General features: G+C 41.6%; 1 protein-coding gene across 2 annotated transcripts in view; it reads right to left on the bottom strand.

Annotated features, from left to right (window-relative positions):
• The window catches only part of LOC106566158 (glutaminase liver isoform, mitochondrial), a 47,870-nt gene extending 30,275 nt beyond the window's left edge, over positions 1–17,595 (bottom strand). Inside the window, exons 1-7 of one of the 2 annotated variants that reach the window (XM_045691953.1) lie at positions 17,164–17,595; positions 16,879–16,978; positions 14,836–14,957; positions 9,319–9,448; positions 1,047–1,126; positions 566–729; positions 284–342 (exon numbers count right to left, since the gene is read on the bottom strand). In XM_045691953.1, coding sequence (XP_045547909.1) covers positions 284–342; positions 566–729; positions 1,047–1,126; positions 9,319–9,448; positions 14,836–14,957; positions 16,879–16,978; positions 17,164–17,384 — 876 coding nt within the window. In that variant the 5' untranslated portion in view covers positions 17,385–17,595. The remainder of the gene's footprint in view (positions 1–283; positions 343–565; positions 730–1,046; positions 1,127–9,318; positions 9,449–14,835; positions 14,958–16,878; positions 16,979–17,163) is intronic. The other variant, XM_045691954.1, reaches the window with a different exon arrangement.
• Between the last annotated feature and the right edge of the window lie 1,466 nt (positions 17,596–19,061).

Raw genomic sequence — 19,061 nt, 5'->3', positions numbered from 1 at the left:
GTCAATGTGTTTCAGCCCCGTGGATTCATAAACCACTGAACCGTCAATGTGTTTCAGCCCCGTGGATTCAGAAACCACTGAACCGTCAATGTGTTTCAGCCCCGTGGATTCAGAAACCACTGAACCGTCAATGTGTTTCAGCCCCGTGGATTCAGAAACCACTGACAGTGACGTATATCATTGACACATCATTGCGGGTGGGACGTTCCAGTGGAAGATTCAGTCAGGCACGATATACTCATACCATGTATACGTGTGGTCTGTGGACTGTCTGCCTATTTACCTTGATAAGAGAGCTGATGACAATGGCTCCAGCATTCACCATGGGGTTGTGGGGTTTGTCTAGGTACACAAGTATCAGGGTTAATACAGAGTTAACGCAGTACATTCATAGAATTAGAATTTTGAGCGATAAGTCTTAAGACAGACGATATCATGTCCACTTGGTAGAAAAACTATCTTGTCACTTTGAACTCACGTGGCCTTAACTTAAACTGAAATCATATCATATTCTTCCACCAAACTAACAAAACCCCTACAATATTGCAAAGGTTCCCTTACCCACCTTCCTCATCCAGGTAGAGCTTGTTGAACTTGAGTCCGCTGGGCTCCATCCCCACATAGCGGTGTACCTTCTCTGTCCCAGCCTCGTGAATAGCCACAGCATACTCCAGAGGCTTCACACACGACTGGAGACAGAAGGGCTGCTTGCTTTCTCCTACTGAGTGTCTGGAGGGGGAGGAGGGAGGAGAACGGAGAAACACAGGGGAAGAAAGGGAAAGGAGAAGATAGGGAGAAGACAGGGGGAAAAAAAGATAGGACAGGAGGAGAGAGGAAAACAGGGGAAGAGATAGGAAGTGAGAGAGGCCAGGAAGAGAGGAAAAACCAGGGAAGAAAGAAGAGAGGGAGAGAAGGCCTAGTTGTCAGCATAAGTAACTATTTCACATTCAGTTATGTTTTTAAATAACTTTTAATCTGCCAGACATCCTCTGTCCATCCACAGTACAGAGAGACACACCCCCAGAGGTCAGGACTGTTGTACCTACCTCTGTCCATCCACAGTACAGAGAGACACACCCCAGAGGTCAGGACTGAACTTGGCCAGGTGGGGAATGTAGACTGCTACCTGGATCCAGGAAGTACAGACCGACCATTAGAACAGGTGCATGTTTCCAGTTCTAACACAGTGCAGTAATATCTAGAAATGCAATTACCCCCCCCAAAAAAAAAATATTAAGAAAGATCAGCATTAACAATGTCAGAGTCTGGAATAAAAACTGTGCCTTCAGAAAAGTATCAGACCGCTTGAATTTTTCCACATTTTGTTACGTTACATCCTTATTCTAAAATGGATGAAATATTTGATTTTCCTCAGCAATCTAAACACAATACCCCATAATGGCAAATGTATTAAAAATAAATAACAGAAATACCTTATTTACATAAGTATTCAGATCCTTTGCTATGAGACTCAAAGTTTCCATTGATCATCCTTGAGTTGTTTCTACAACTTGATTGTAGAACCCGATGGTCACTCAGACAGAGCTCTAGAGTTCCTATGTGATGGGAGAACCTTCCAGAAGGACAACCATCTCTGCAGCACTCCACCAATCAGGCCTTTATGGTAGAGTGGCCAGACAGAAGCGACTCTTCAGTAAAAAGCACACAACAGCCCGCTTGAAGTTTGCCAAAAGGCACCTAAAGACTCTCAGACCATGAGAAACAAGATTCTCTGGTCTGATGAAACCAAGATTGAACTATTTGGCCTGAATGCCAAGCGTTACGTCTGGAGGAAACCTGGCACCATCCCTATGGTGAAGCATGGTGGTGGCAGCATCATGCTGTGGGGATGTTTTTCAGCGGTAGGGACTGGGAGACTAGTCAGCACAGAGACAAAGATAGGCAAAAACCCACTCGTAGCACGCGCTCCAGCAGGTATATCTCACTGGTCACCCCCAAAGCCAATTCCTCCTTTGGTCGTCTTTCCTTCCAGTTCTCTGCTGCCAATGACTGGAACAAACTGCAAAAATCTCTGAAGCTGGAGACTCATATCTCCCTCACTAGCTTTAAGCACCAGCTATCTATCAGAGCAGCTCACAGATCACTGCACCTGTACATAGCCCATCTGTAAACAGCCCATCTATCTACCTACCTCATCCCCATACTGTATTTATTTATTTATCTTGCTCCTTTGCACCCCAGTACTCTACTTGCACATTCATCTTCTGCACAACTACCATTCCAGTGTTTAATTGCTATACTATAATTACTTCGCCACCATGGCCTATTTATTGCCTTACCTTACCTCATTTGCACTCACTGTATATAGACTTTTTGTTTTCTTTTGTTCTACTGTATTATTGACTGTATGTTTGTTTATTCCATGTGTAACTCTGTGTTGTTGTATGTGTCGAATTGCTATGCTTTATCTTGGTCAGGTCACAGTTGCAAATGAGAACTTGTTCTCAACTGGCCTACCTGGTTAAATAAAGGAGAAAAAAATACATAAATAAAAAAGATTAATGGAGCAAAGTGCAGAGAGATCCTTGATGAAAACCTGCTCCAGAGCACTCAGGATCTCATACTGGGGTGAAGGTTCACCTTCCATCAGGACAATGACCCTAAGCACACAGCCTAGACAACGCAGGAGTGGCTTTGGGACAGGCCTGTGAATGTCCTTGAGTGGCCCAGCCAGAGCCCGGACTTGAACCCGATCGAACATCTCTGTAGAGACCTGGAAAAAAGCTGTGCAGCAACGCTCCCCATCCAACCTGACAGAGCTTGAGAGGATCTGCAGAGAGGAATGGGAGAAACTCCCCAAATACAGGTGTGCCAAGCTTATAGCGTCATAGCCAAGATGACTTGAGGCTGTAATCACTGCCAAAGGTGCTTCAACAAAGTACTGAATTCTTATGTACTGAATACTTATGTCAATGTGATTTAAGTTTTTATTTTATTTTTAACAAATGTTTAAAAAAATCTAAAACCTGTTTTTGCTTTGTCATTATGGGGCATTGTGTGTTGATTGATGACGTGGAAAAAAATATTTAATACATTTTAGAATAAGGCTGTAACGTAAAAAAATGTGGAAAATGCCAAAGGGTCTGAATACTTTCCGAATGAATAGAAATGGTGCATACAGCAGTGGTTATACAGTACCAGTCAAAAGTTTGGACACACCTACTCATTCAAGGGTTTTTCTTTATTTGTACTATTTTCTACATTGTAGAATAATAGTGAAGACATCAAAACTATGAAATAACACATATGGAATCATGTAGGGAATCAAAAAAGTGTTAAACAAATCTAAATATATTTTAGATTTAAGATTCTTCAAAGTAGCCACCCTTTGCCTTGATGACAGCTTTGCACACTCTTGGCATTCTCTCAACCAGCTTCATGAGGTAGTCACCTGGAATGCATTTCACTCTTGGCTCCACTCTGCTCACATACTCTGCTGGAGATAGAAGCTGTTTTTCAGTCTCTCTGTCTCCGCCTTCTAGATGGTAGTGGGGTGAACTGGCCGTGACTTGGGTGGCTGAGGTCTTTGATGATCTTCTTGGCCTTCCTATGATGGGTGTTGTAGATGTCCTGAAGGGCAGGCAGTGCACCCCCAGTAATGCGTTGGACTGACCGCACCACCCTCTGGAGAGCCCTGCGGTTGAGGGCGGTGCAGTTGCTATATTGGGCGGTGATGCAGCCCGGTGCATCTATAGAAGTTCATGGTGTCTTAGGGGCCAAGACAAATTTATTCAGCCTCGTGAGGTTGAAGAGGCACTCTTGCGCTGTCTTCACCACGCTGTCGGTCTAGAGGGACCATTTCTGTTCCTAAGTGCTGTGCAGGCCGAGGAACTTAAAGCTTTTAACCCTGTCCATTTAGTTCAGTTGCCTTCGCCTTCTTGGGTACAAGAACAATGATGGACATCTTGAAGCAAGTGGGGACAACAGACTGGGATAGGGAGAGATTGAATATGTCCGTAAACACTCCAACCAGTCCAGCAAGGGTTAACACGCTTGAACGACTAAATCACGTCGGCCAAGAAGATCGGGAGCACATGGTCCTCGTGAGCGGCGGGGGCCCACGTCGGCGGCTCTGTGTTGTTTTCCTCGAAGCAGGTGAAAAGGGTGTTTAGCTTGTCTGGCAGTGAGGCGTCAGTGTCCACAATGTGGCTGGCTTTCCCTTTATGATCCGTGATTGTCTGGAGTCCCTGCCACATGCGTCTTGCGTCTGAGCCGTTGAATTGCAACTCCACTTTGTCCCTGTACTGTTGTTTTGTCTCTTTGATTGCCTTACGGAGGTCGTAGCTGGTCTGTTTGTACACGTCCATGTTCCCAGTCACCTTTCCGTAGTTAAATGCAGTGGTTCACGCTTTCAGTTTTGCTAGAATGCTGCCATCTATTCACGGTTTTCTGGTTTGGACAAGTTATAATCATCACAGTAGGAACAACATCCTCTATCCACTTCCTGATAAACCCAGTCACTGAGTCAGTGTATACTGATGCGACCAGGAACATTTCCCAGTCCGCGTGAACAAAACAGTCTTGAAGCATAGATTCCAATTGGTCAGACCAACGTTGAACAGTCCTTACCACAGGTGCTTCTAGTTTAAGCTTCTGCCTATAGGCGGGGAGGAGTAGGGTGGAGGCGTAATCTAATTTGCCAGAGGTAGGGCGGGGGAAGGCACTGTAGCCATCCCAGAAGGGAGAGTAACAATGGTCAAGTGTGATCTCCTCGTGTGTAGCACAGGACATGTGTTGTTTGAATTTCAGGAGTGTTTACCTCAGATTTCCTTTATTAAATGCCTAGTTATAATAAGTGTGGCCTCAGGATATGTGGTTTCCAGTGTAGCTCATTGAGAGTTGTCGTGGTGTCAGCTTGGGGGGAAATTAACAGTTGAAGTCGGAAGTTTACATACACTTAAGTTGAACTTATTACAACTCGTTTTTCAACCACTCCCCAAATTGTTTGCTAATAAACTATAGTTTTGGCAAGTCGGTTGGGACATCTACTTTTTGCATGACACAAGTAATTTTTACAACGATGCAGTGGTTCACAGACAGATTATTTCACTTATAATTCACTGTATCACAATTCCAGTGGGTCAGAAGTTTACATACACTATGTTGACTGTGCCTTTAAACAGCTTGGAAAATACCAGAAAATGATGTCATGGCTTTAGAAGCTTCTCATAGGCTAAATGACATCATTTGAGTCAATTGGAGGTGTACCTGTGGATGTATTTCAAGGGCTACCTTCAAACGCAGTGCCTTTTTGCTTGACATCATGGGAAAATCAAAAGAAATCAGCCAAGACCTCCGAAAAATTATTTTAGACCCCCACAAGTCTGGCTCATTCTTGGGAGCAATTTCCAAACGCCTGAAGGTACCACGTTTATCTGTACAAACAATAGTACGCAAGTATAAACACCATGGGGCCACGCAGCCGTCATACCGCTCATGAAGGAGACGCGTTCTGTCTCCTAGAGATCAACGTACTTTGGTGCGAAAAGTGCAAATCAATCCCAGAACAACAGCAAAGGACCTTGTGAAGATGCTGGAGGAAACAGGTACAAAAGTATCTATATCCACAGTAAAACAAGTCCTATATCGACATAACCTGAAAGGCCGCTCAGCAAGGAAGAAGCCACTGCTCAAAAAACGCCATAAAAAAGCCAGACTACGGTTTGCAACTGCACATGGGGACAAAGATCATACTTTTTGGAGAAATGTCCTCTGGTCTGATGAAAGAAAAATAGAACTGTTTGGCCATAATGAGCATCGTTATGTTTGGAGGAAAAAGGAGGAGGCTTGCAAGCCAAAGAACACCATCCCAACCGTGAAGCACGGGGGTGGCAGCATCATGTTGTGGGGGTGCATTGCTGCAGGAGGGACTGGTGCACCTCACCAAATAGATGGCATCATGAGGGAGGGAAATTATGTGGATATATTGAAGCAACATCTCAAGACATCAGTCAGGAAGTTAAAGCTTGGCCGCAAATGGGTTTTCCAAATGGACAATGACCACAAGCATACTTCCAAAGTTGTGGCAAAATGGCATAAGGACTACAAAGTCAAGGTATTGAAGTGGCCATCACAAAGCCCTGACCTCAATCCTATAGAACATTTGTGGGCAGGACTGAAAAAGCTTGTGTGAGTAAGGAGGCCTACAAACCTGACTCAGTTACACCAGCTCTGTCAGGAGGAATGGGCCACAATTCACCCAACTTATTGTGGGAAGCTTGTGGAAGGCTACCTGAAACGTTTGACCCAAGTTAAACAATTTAAAGGCAATGCTACCAAATACAAATTGAGTGTATGTAAACTTCTGACAGGGAATTTTTACTAGGATTAAATGTCATGAATTGTGAAAAACTGAGTTTAAATATATTTAAACATACATCTAAGATGTATTAAACTTCCGACTTCAACTGTATATGGCAGTGACAATAACCTAAGAAAATGATCTAATGCAGTCGGGCATTTGATGGTGAGGTATCCCAGATCGGGAGAACAAAAGGACATAAGTTCCTGTACATGACCAGAATCGCACCCTGATCTGTTAATCATGAGACATACCCATCCTTGCAGCAATCACATTAAATCAGAAGCAGGTCATGAAGCTAATACTGCACACGTTAAACAGTTACTACTGTATATGTTAAACAGATACTACTGTACACATTAAACAAATACTACTGTATATGTTAAACAGATACTACTGTATATGTTAAACAGATACTACTGCACACGTTAAACAGTTACTACTGTATATGTTAAACAGATACTACTGTACACATTAAACAAATACTACTGTATATGTTAAACAGATACTACTGTATATGTTAAACAGATACTACTGTATATGTTAAACAGATACTACTGTATAAGTTAAACAGATAGTACTGTACACGTTAAACAGATACTACTGTATATGTTAAACAGATACTACTGTATATGTTAAACAGATACTACTGTACACGTTAAACAGATACTACTGTATATGTTAAACAGATACTACTGTATATGTTAAACAGATACTACTGTATATGTTAAACAGATACTACTGTATATGTTAAACAGATACTACTGTACACATTAAACAGGTACTACTGTACATGTTAAACAGATACTACTGTATATGTTAAACAGATACTACTGTATATGTTAAACAGATACTACTGTACACGTTAAACAGATACTACTGTATATGTTAAACAGATACTACTGTATATGTTAAACAGATACTACTGTATATGTTAAACAGATACTACTGCATATGTTAAACAGATACTACTGCACACGTTAAACAGATACTACTGTATATGTTAAACAGATACTACTGTACACATTAAACAGGTACTACTGTATATGATTAAACAGATACTACTGCATATGTTAAACAGATACTACTGTATATGTTAAACAGATACTACTGTATATGTTAAACAGATACTACTGTATATGTTAAACAGATACTACTGTACATGTTAAACAGATACTACTGTACACATTAAACAGATACTACTGTACACATTAAACAGATACTACTGTATATGTTAAACAGATACTACTGTATATGTTAAACAGATAGTACTGTACACGTTAAACAGATAGTACTGTATATGTTAAACAGATACTACTGTACACATTAAACAAATACTACTGTATATGTTAAACAGATACTACTGTATATGTTAAACAGATACTACTGTATATGTTAAACAGATACTACTGTATACGTTAAACAGATAGTACTGTACACGTTAAACAGATAGTACTGTATATGTTAAACAGATACTACTGTATATGTTAAACAGATACTACTGTACATGTTAAACAGATACTACTGTATATGTTAAACAGATACTACTGTATATGTTAAACAGATACTACTGTATATGTTAAACAGATACTACTGTACACATTAAACAGGTACTACTGTACATGTTAAACAGATACTACTGTATATGTTAAACAGATACTACTGTACACGTTAAACAGATACTACTGTATATGTTAAACAGATACTACTGTATATGTTAAACAGATACTACTGTATATGTTAAACAGATACTACTGCATATGTTAAACAGATACTACTGCACACGTTAAACAGATACTACTGTATATGTTAAACAGATACTACTGTACACATTAAACAGGTACTACTGTATATGATTAAACAGATACTACTGCATATGTTAAACAGATACTACTGTATATGTTAAACAGATACTACTGTATATGTTAAACAGATACTACTGTATATGTTAAACAGATACTACTGTACATGTTAAACAGATACTACTGTACACATTAAACAGATACTACTGTACACATTAAACAGATACTACTGTATATGTTAAACAGATACTACTGTACACGTTAAACAGATAGTACTGTATATGTTAAACAGATACTACTGTATATGTTAAACAGATACTACTGTACATGTTAAACAGATACTACTGTATATGTTAAACAGATACTACTGTATATGTTAAACAGATACTACTGTATATGTTAAACAGATACTACTGTACACATTAAACAGGTACTACTGTACATGTTAAACAGATACTACTGTATATGTTAAACAGATACTACTGTATATGTTAAACAGATACTACTGTACACGTTAAACAGATACTACTGTATATGTTAAACAGATACTACTGTATATGTTAAACAGATACTACTGTATATGTTAAACAGATACTACTGCATATGTTAAACAGATACTACTGCACACGTTAAACAGATACTACTGTATATGTTAAACAGATACTACTGTACACATTAAACAGGTACTACTGTATATGATTAAACAGATACTACTGCATATGTTAAACAGATACTACTGTATATGTTAAACAGATACTACTGTATATGTTAAACAGATACTACTGTATATGTTAAACAGATACTACTGTACATGTTAAACAGATACTACTGTACACATTAAACAGATACTACTGTACACATTAAACAGATACTACTGTATATGTTAAACAGATACTACTGTATATGTTAAACAGATACTACTGTACACATTAAACAGATACTACTGTACATGTTAAACAGATACTACTGTATATGTTAAACAGATACTACTGTACACGTTAAACAGATACTACTGTACACATTAAACAGATACTACTGTATATGTTAAACAGATACTACTGTACACGTTAAACAGATACTACTGTACACATTAAACAGATACTACTGTACACGTTAAACAGATACTACTGTACACATTAAACAGATACTACTGTACACGTTAAACTACTGTACACGGTAAACAAATATACTTACATGTCCGTCATGGTTTTTCTGGACGGTGTCGTAGATTTGATCTATCTTTTTTACAAAGGAATCAAACTCAGGGATGATGAACTTCTTTCTGAAGGCCTGGATCAGAAGCACTATGTTCCCACCAACACACCTGAGGATCGGTACAACAATGTTTTATTAGAACTGAAATAAGGAAATGAATACCCTTTGTCAGTGAACCAGAGCCCTAGAACATTAATTCTGAATTACACTGTTAGACTCAAGTGTCTTTTCAAAATTAAGGAGAGTGTTTCATCTATGGCAATGAATTAGAGTTAATAACTATGAAAGGATTCTCATTCAGAGTAAATTATTGTCAGTACAGAAACCAGTGCTTCTCATAGTGTACATTTTAAAGGGTCTACACCCAGCTAGCACATAACGTTCTGAGAACCATATGTTTATTGTAGCTTGGTGAGAGTGTGGTTGTCCTATGGTTATTTTGCATACAACTTCCCCACAACATTCTGGAAAATGTGCAGGATACACAGCTAGTACATAACGTTATGAGAAACATATGTTTCTTAGGTGGGAATTTCAGTACTTCAAAATAACGTTTCCTACAGGTTTCTTCTTGGTTCTAGTACATTAATGTTCTCATAACATTAAGAAAACTTTCCATAAAAACCACAAGGAAACAATGAAACAAGGAAATGTTCAAAGAACGTTCTAAGAATGTTATTTAAGAACATGCATTCTGTTCTCAGCGTCAACAAAACTCTTTTGAGGGAAGCATAGTAAAACGTTCTCAGAACTTCCCTGGTAACCTAAAAATGTACATTCCCAGACCAGACAAAATGTTCACTTCCATTCTCAGAACGTTTACAAAACGTTCAGTTTTACCGGAAACGTATGTTTTCGTTCCCAGAACCAATAGGATACCAAAAACATACTTTCCCTCAACTTCCAGTGAACCAAATATGCTAGCTGAGTATTCTACACAGTAGGTTACTCATAAATAAAGGTTGTGAAAAGTTAAAAGGCCTATCATATGTCTTTGTTGTGAGCAGAGAGGTGGGTTGGGGTATGAAATAATAAGGCATTGATCAGGGAGTATAATTAGCTGCGTGTGTCACAGAGAATAACGTTCACATTCTCACATAGCTCAGCTGAACCCTATTTTCCACAGCAATTCAAACCACTTATCAGCACCAAGATTAGGAAACAGAAACAACAACGGAGAAGAAGTGGAATAACGATCATTCAACAGATAACAGTCCATCAACTGCACCTCAGGAAGTGTCAGTCAGTACTGCCTCAAAGGAATCATCGGGAAAGTGAACATATCTTTTCAAACAACTGATAGCAGTTTCTTAAAGCGACAGTACACAAATGTAATTATAATCAAATAAGTAAGATAATAAGTAAACATACACTAACTCCTGACTCCATAGTTATAAATCAGAGTCACGGTGTGGCATGATAAAGACTAAACGTCTCTCATTTTGACTGTGTGTATGTGTGTGCATGCATGTGTGTATACGTGCCCCCAAGGTCCAAGCCAGCTGGCATCTATCAATCCGAGTCGTTCCCTGCCCTGTAGCCCACAACCCACCCACTGCCCTCACACAAACACATGCAGATAATACGTAGGCGAGTGCACCGACTCTTAAACATGACTTTGTATTGAGGATTAAATGACAGAGAGAGAGGAGCTGGCTGGCTGGCTGTGGCTGTCTGTCTGTGTGTGTGTGTGTGTGTGTGTGTGTGTGTGTGTGTGTGTGTGTGTGTGTGTGTGTGTGTGTGTGTGTGTGTGTGTGTGTGTGTGACAGAGAGACAGAAAGAAATACAGTATAATGTAGGCCTAAACAAACCCTGGATTAATCATGTGGAATGCTGAAGGGGTCAGGGTATTTATAGCCTGTCTCTACCATGGTACTTTGCAGTAAGAGGAGACGGAAATGTGATGACAGTGTGTTAGAGAGGCAGAGAGGGGTAGAGAGAGGTGGAGAAAGGCAGGCAGAGAGGGGTAGAGAGAGGTGGAGAAAGGCAGGCAGAGAGGGGTAGAGAGGGGTAGAGAGGGGTGGAGAGAGCTAGAGAGGGGTAGAGAGAGGTGGAGAGAGCTAGCAAGAGGTGGAGAGGGGTAGAGAAAAGTGGAGAGGTTGAGAGAGGGAGAGAGCTAGAGAGACGTGGAGAGGGGTAGAGAGAGGTAGAGAGCGGTAGAGCGATGTAGAGAGAGGTAGAGAGGGGTAGAGAGAGGTGGAGGTAGCTAGAGAGGGGTAGAGAGAGGTGGAGAGAGCTAGCAAGAGGTGGAGAGGGGTAGAGAAAAGTGGAGAGGTTGAGAGAGGGAGAGAGCTAGAGAGACGTGGAGAGGGGTAGAGAGAGGTAGAGAGCGGTAGAGCGATGTAGAGAGAGGTAGAGAGGGGTAGAGAGAGGTGGAGGTAGCTAGAGAGGGGTAGAGAGAGGTGGAGAGAGAGATGGAGAGGGGTAGAGAGAGGTGGAGAGGGGTAGAGAGAGTTGGAGAGAGGTTGAAAGAGGTGGAGAGAGGTACAGAGGGGTAGAGAGGGGTATAGAGGGGTAGAGAGGGGTAGAGAGAGGTGGAGAGGACTGGCGGGAGGTGGAGAGGGCTAGAGAGCGGTGGAGGGAGGTGAAGAGGGGTATACAGTCCAGTGTGGCTCAGTTGGTAGAGCATGGTGTTTGCAACGGCAGGGTTGTCGGTTCGATTCCCACGGGGGACCAGTACGCCAAAAAAAAAAAATAATGTATGAAATGTATGCATTCACTACTGTAAGTCGCTCTGGATAAGAGCGTCTGCTAAATGACTAAAATGTAAGAGGTGGAGGGAAGTAGAGAGGGGTAGTGATGGGGGGAAAAATGTATACAGTTACATATCGCAATATTATTTTGAACGATATATCGATACTTTGACATTAAGTATCGCAAAATTTAAAATCATCCTATAGTTTGTCCTCCATCTTCTTTTTAAATAGCCAACATGTTTTCAGCACCTTTATTTCCATGACTGATCAAAACAAATGTTCTCATCCTGTCTTTTTTCTCTGCAGCAGACATACAGTGCATTCAGAAAGTATTCAGACCCCTTCACTTTTCCCACATTTTGTTACTTTACAGCCTTAAACTAAAATTGATTAAATCGTTTTTTTCCTCATCAATCTACACACTCCCCCATAATTACAAAGCAAAAATATATCTTTTTTTGTTGCAAATTTATAAACACAAAAAACCCTGAAATATCACATTTACATAAGTATTCAGACCCTTTACTCAGTACTTTGTTGAAGCACCTTTGGCAGCTATTACAGCCTTAAGTCTTATTCGGTGTGACGCTAGAAGCTTGGCACACCTGTATTTGGGGAGTTTCTCCCATTCTTCTCTGCAGATCATCTCAAGTTCTGTTAGGTTGGATGGGGAGCATCGTCGCACAGCTATTTTCAGGTCTCTCCAGAGATGTTAGATCGGGTTCAAGTCCGGGCTCTGGCTGGGCCACTCAAGGACATTCAGAGACTTGTCCCGAGGCCACTCCTACGTTGTTTTGGCTGTGCGTTCTGGAGAAAGTTTTCATCAAGGATCTGTCTGTACTTTGCTCCATTCATCTTTCCCTCGATCCTGACTAGTCTCCCAGTCCCTGCCGCTGAAAAACATCCCCACAACAGGATGCTACCACCACCATGCTTCACCGTAGGGATGGTGATAGGTTTCCCCCACCATGCTTCACCGTAGGGATGGTGATAGGTTTCCTCCTGCTTGACATTCAGGCCAAATAGTTCAATCTTGGAGAATCTTGTTTCTCATGTTCTGAGTCCTTTAGGTGCCTTTTGTCAAACTCCAAGCGGGCTGTCATGTGCCTTTTACTGAGGAGTGGCTTCCATCTGGCCACTAGTCTACCATAAATGCCTGATTGGTGAAGTGCTGCAGAAATGGTTGTCCTTCTGGACGGTTCTCCCATCTCCACAGAGGAACTCTAGAGCTCTGTCAGAGTGACCATCGGGTTCTGGGTCACCTCTATGACCAAGGCCCTTCTCCCCGATTGCTCAGTTTGGCCGGGCGGCCAGCTCTAGGAAGAGTCTTGGTGTTTCCAAACATCTTCCATTTAAGAATGATGGAGGCCACTGTGTTCTTGGGGACCTTCAATGCTGCATACATTTTGGGCTACCCTTTCCCAGATCTGTGCCTCGACACAATCCTGTCTCGGCGCTATACGGACAATTCCTTCGATCTCATGGCTTGGTTTTTGCTCTGACATGCACTGTCAACTGTGGGACCTTATATAGACAGGTGTGTGCCTTTCCAAATCATGTCCAATCAATTGAATTTACCACAGGTGGACTTCAATCAAGTTGTAGAAACACTTCAAGTATGATCAATGGAAACAGGATGCACCTGAGCTCAATTTCGAGTCTCTTAGCAAAGGGTGTGAATATTTATGCAAATAAGGTATTTCTGTTTTTACATTTGCAATAAATTCAAAAAACCTGTTTTCACTTTGTCATTATGGGGTATTGTGTGTAGGTTGAAGAGGGCATGTTTTTATTTAATCCATTTTAGAATAAGGCTGTAACGTAACAAGATGTGGAAAAAGTCAAGGGGTCTGAATACTTTACGAATGTACCAAGAACAGTGAGCAATATGTTTGGAACATCAAATTGCAATAAAATTACAGTATCTTTTTTTGTATTTTCTAATTTTGTTTGCTAATTTACTTACTTTTTAACTCTGCATTGTTGGGAAAGGGCTTGCAAGTAAGCATATCACAGTAAAGTCTACACCTGTTGTATTTGGTACAAGAGACAAATACATTTTGATTTCGAATCGCAAGAATTTATGGCATACTTCAGGATTTTGGCAATGAGGACTTTTATCTACTCCCTCAGTCAGATGAACTCATGGATATCATTTTTATGTCTCTGTGTCAAGTATGAAGGAAGTTAGATGTAGTTTTGCGAGTCAATGCTAACCAGTGTTAGCGCAATGACTGGAAGTCTATGGGTATTTGCTAGCATAGCAGATACCATAGACTTACAGTCATTATGCTAACTCTAGTTAGCAATTGCGCTAGCGCTAGTTAGCAACTTCCTTCAAACTGCACGCAGAGACATAAAAATTGTAAAAATGGTATCCATGAGATCATCAGACTCTGGCGAAGCAGATAAAGGGCCGCATTATTTAACTAACAAAGGTTAAATAAAAAATTTAAAAAAATGTAAAAGCCTAAATCCCAAAGATATACCTTTAAGTATCATGATAATATCTTATCGTGAGGTCCCTGGCAATTCCCAGCCTTAGTAGAAAGGGGTAGAGAGAGGTTGCGAGACGTGGAGAGAGGAAGAGAGAGATGGCGAGGGGTAGCTCTAGAAGCAGGTCCCAAATCGCTCCCTACCCCTCCCCTTTGGCCCTAACCTTTTGATTTAGCAGACCTGTAGATGTAAGCAATATGGAAGCTTCAACAATGCTATGCAATATACCTTGGGTTAAGGGGTAGGGGTATGGAGAGATTTGGGAGTGGCTAGATCCAACTAGCCGGCAAGATAGACGACTCACTTGTGGAAGAGTTCCCGGTCCATCATGACGTCATGAAAGGATTCCGTTACGGAGCGTTGCAGCTTGTCCATACAGTCCTTCAGTCGGGGGTCTGATGCATTAAGACCAGTTTTCTTCAGGGCCTGATCAAATCAAATCAAACGTTATTTAAAGCGCATTTAAAAATCGCAAGACACTTTACAGTAAAATCTATCCAATGGTAAATAACATAGATAGGGTTCGGTTAGGGAGAAAGGCATTATGGGAAATTATGGCATCAGCAAAACAAAAAATGTACTGGAAATAAAACAGCCTCACCAAGTTATTAATACTGTTATGAGAGGCACTTGGATGTGAACTAATGTCACAGGAACTAACTTTAACTCATCTTGTAATCCACTGACAGAGATGAGCCTTGTTCCAAGAGTAGCACCTGATTCCATTTTTTATTTAAGCTTGGTTAAGCACGTTTGGGTACGCTTTCAGTCACTTGTTTTGCGAGCGTTTTCATTCAAACAGTACAGTACTGTTGGTGCAATATGAAAAATCAGAGCCTTCACTATCTATTACAACTGAATCTTTCATTTAACAAGTTACAGTTCATTTGTGGCGATTTCATTACGTTGGAAGATAAAAACATCCATGTTATTGTTGCATGATAATACAACCAAATCTCAGTACTAACTATGCAGGGTAATATAGTCTCTGTAGTAACTATACAGGGTAATCCAGTCTCTGTAGTAACTATACAGGGTAATCCAGTCTCTGTAGTAACTATACAGGGTAATATAGTCTCTGTAGTAACTATACAGGGTAATATAGTGTCTGTAGTAACTATACAGGGTAATCCAGTCTCTGTAGTAACTATACAGGGTAATCCAGTCTCTGTAGTAACTATACAGGGTAATCCAGTCTCTGTAGTAACTATACAGGGTAATATAGTCTCTGTAGTAACTATACAGGGTAATATAGTGTCTGTAGTAACTATACAGGGTAATATAGTCTCTGTAGTAACTATACAGGGTAATATAGTCTCTGTAGTAACTATACAGGGTAATATAGTCTCTGTAGTAAGTATACAGGGTAATATAGTCTCTGTAGTAACTATACAGGGTAATCCAGTCTCTGTAGTAACTATACAGGGTAATATAGTCTCTGTAGTAACTATACAGGGTAATATAGTCTCTGTAGTAACTATACAGGGTAATATAGTCTCTGTAGTAACTATACAGGGTAATCTAGTCTCTGTAGTAACTATACAGGGTAATATAGTCTCTGTAGTAACTATACAGGGTAATATAGTCTCTGTAGTAACTATACAGGGTAATATAGTGTCTGTAGTAACTATACAGGGTAACATAGTCTCTGTAGTAACTATATAGGGTAATATAGTCTCTGTAGTAACTATACAGGGTAATATAGTCTCTGTAGTAACTATACAGGGTAATATAGTCTCTGTAGTAACTATACAGGGTAATCTAGTCTCTGTAGTAACTATACAGGGTAATATAGTCTCTGTAGTAACTATACAGGGTAATATAGTCTCTGTAGTAACCATACAGGGTAATATAGTGTCTGTAGTAACTATACAGGGTAATATAGTCTCTGTAGTAACTATATAGGGTACTCTTTTGACTGTTGTGTTGTGATCTTCACCAGACACATTCCTTCCAGTGCTCCATCAGGCCTGGAGGTATGGAGACTATTTCATTACAATAACATAATTGAATACTGTTCCATGATACACCTCTCTGTGTATTCACCCTGTTGTTGCCCACTGTTTCTTGCAATAAAGTGAAAATGAACTGCAATAGTTGAATGTATCCTTTGTTTGAGTTACTAACAGTATTTTTGAAAATGCAATAACATACAGATTATTAATTGTAAAAAGTAAAATGACTCAACTAATTGGCCTGTCTTGAAATGTATTTGTGCTAAAACGGAGAGAGAGTTTGTTGTCAAGGAGGGTTGTGTGAGAAATGATATATTAGGCTACAGAGTAATCTATTTAGTTTATAATTGAATCTCCATTCTTGTACATGGTTAACTGATGCGAGTACTCACAGAGATAAAGTGTGAGACAGGGACTTGTTCCTGACCATCTGTGATGGTGTAGAAGAGCATATCTTCAACTCCTGAGAACAGACCCTTTCCATCACTGCTCCTACAGAAACATAAGAGGACAGTTTACACAACACAGACACATGCTAATGGTATTAAAATCAGATTTATAGACTAATGGATGATTGATGAAAATGGAGAGAAGCGTTGTTTTAAAGATATAATTGCATGTAATGTCACACACACACACACACACACACACACACTAATAGAGAAACACAAACTCACAGTTTGGGAAGCACAGGATCCATATTTGAGGTTGTTCCAATGCGGTGCTGATCTGCTGAACTTGTGTTGAAACATTGTGTCGGTTGAACTTTAACGGTAAGATGACAACCCGGTAATAAACTGTTATAACAACCCTGTTTGATCACTTTTCTAGTGGCGTCTGTCACAAACGTTTTCACAGCCGCTGCGTTGGTCACCCGTAATATTTTCAAACAGTGCATGTTTTACAACTTTATAGACAAATAAGAGCAAACTAGGAGAATAACTGCCTTCGGATACCTTTTCGTTATTTTCGTTACTTTCCACTATTTCTTCGCAGTCCGATAGTTCCGCTTTGGCCAATCCACAACAGGTGCACTGTAGGCAACAGCAGCGACAGATACAATCCTGCTGTCACGTTCTAAACTCGTCATGGTGAGAGCAGAAAGCAGCCAGCTCTGGTGACGACGTCTGAGTATTGTCAGGTCGGCATTGGTCAGCACAGTGACCAATGGGAAATTACAATCAAGCACATTCTAGGAGATGATTAACACAAGGTCTGGCGCCAAAGATACAATGTATTCAAATACTCAAGGGGCTGGCTGCAACCTGTAGACGACTCATGCGCTGGCTGCAACCGGTAGACTCAAGGGCTGGCTGCAACCTGTAGACTCAAGGGCTGGCTGCAACCTGTAGACTCAAGGGCTGGCTGCAACCTGTAGACGACTCATGGGCTGGCTGCAACCTGTAGACGACTCAAGGGCTGGCTGCAACCTGTAGACTCATGGGCTGGCTGCAACCTGTAGACTCAAGGGCTGGCTGCAACCTGTAGACTCAAGGGCTGGCTGCAACCTGTAGACTCATGGGCTGGCTGCAACCTGTAGACTCATGGGCTGGCTGCAACCTGTAGACTCAAGGGCTGGCTGCAACCTGTAGACTCAAGGGCTGGCTGCAACCGGTAGACTCAAGGGCTGGCTGCAACCTGTAGACTCAAGGGCTGGCTGCAACCTGTAGACTCAAGGGCTGGCTGCAACCTGTAGACGACTCATGGGCTGGCTGCAACCTGTAGACTCAAGGGCTGGCTGCAACCTGTAGACGACTCAAGGGCTGGCTGCAACCTGTAGACTCATGGGCTGGCTGCAACCTGTAGACTCAATGGCTGGCTGCAACCTGTAGACTCATGGGCTGGCTGCAACCTGTAGACTCAAGGGGCTGGCTGCAACCTGTAGACGACTCATGGGCTGGCTGCAACCTGTAGACTCAAGGGCTGGCTGCAACCTGTAGACTCATGGGCTGGCTGCAACCTGTAGACTCATGGGCTGGCTGCAACCTGTAGACTCAAGGGCTGGCTGCAACCTGTAGACTCAAGGGCTGGCTGCAACCTGTAGACTCATGGGCTGGCTGCAACCTGTAGACTCAAGGGCTGGCTACAACCTGTAGACTCATGGGCTGGCTGCAACCTGTAGACTCATGGGCTGGCTGCAACCTGTAGACTCAAGGGCTGGCTACAACCTGTAGACGACTCATGGGCTGGCTGCAACCTGTAGACTCATGGGCTGGCTGCAACCTGTAGACTCAAGGGCTGGCTGCAACCTGTAGACGACTCATGGGCTGGCTGCAACCTGTAGACTCATGGGCTGGCTGCAACCTGTAGACTCATGGGCTGGCTGCAACCTGTAGACTCATGGGCTGGCTGCAACCTGTAGACGACTCATGGGCTGGCTGCAACCTGTAGACGACTCAAGGGCTGGCTGCAACCTGTAGACTCATGGGCTGGCTGCAACCTGTAGACTCAAGGGCTGGCTGCAACCTGTAGACTCATGGGCTGGCTGCAACCTGTAGACTCAAGGGCTGGCTGAAACCTGTAGACTCAAGGGCTGGCTGCAACCTGTAGACTCAAGGGCTGGCTGCAACCTGTA

Source organism: Salmo salar, chromosome ssa12 (assembly GCF_905237065.1).
Source record: "Salmo salar chromosome ssa12, Ssal_v3.1, whole genome shotgun sequence".
Classification (NCBI taxonomy): Eukaryota; Metazoa; Chordata; class Actinopteri; order Salmoniformes; family Salmonidae; genus Salmo; species Salmo salar.
The sequence above is the reverse complement of the archived record's forward strand: the minus strand, read 5'-3'. Positions and strand labels throughout refer to the sequence as shown.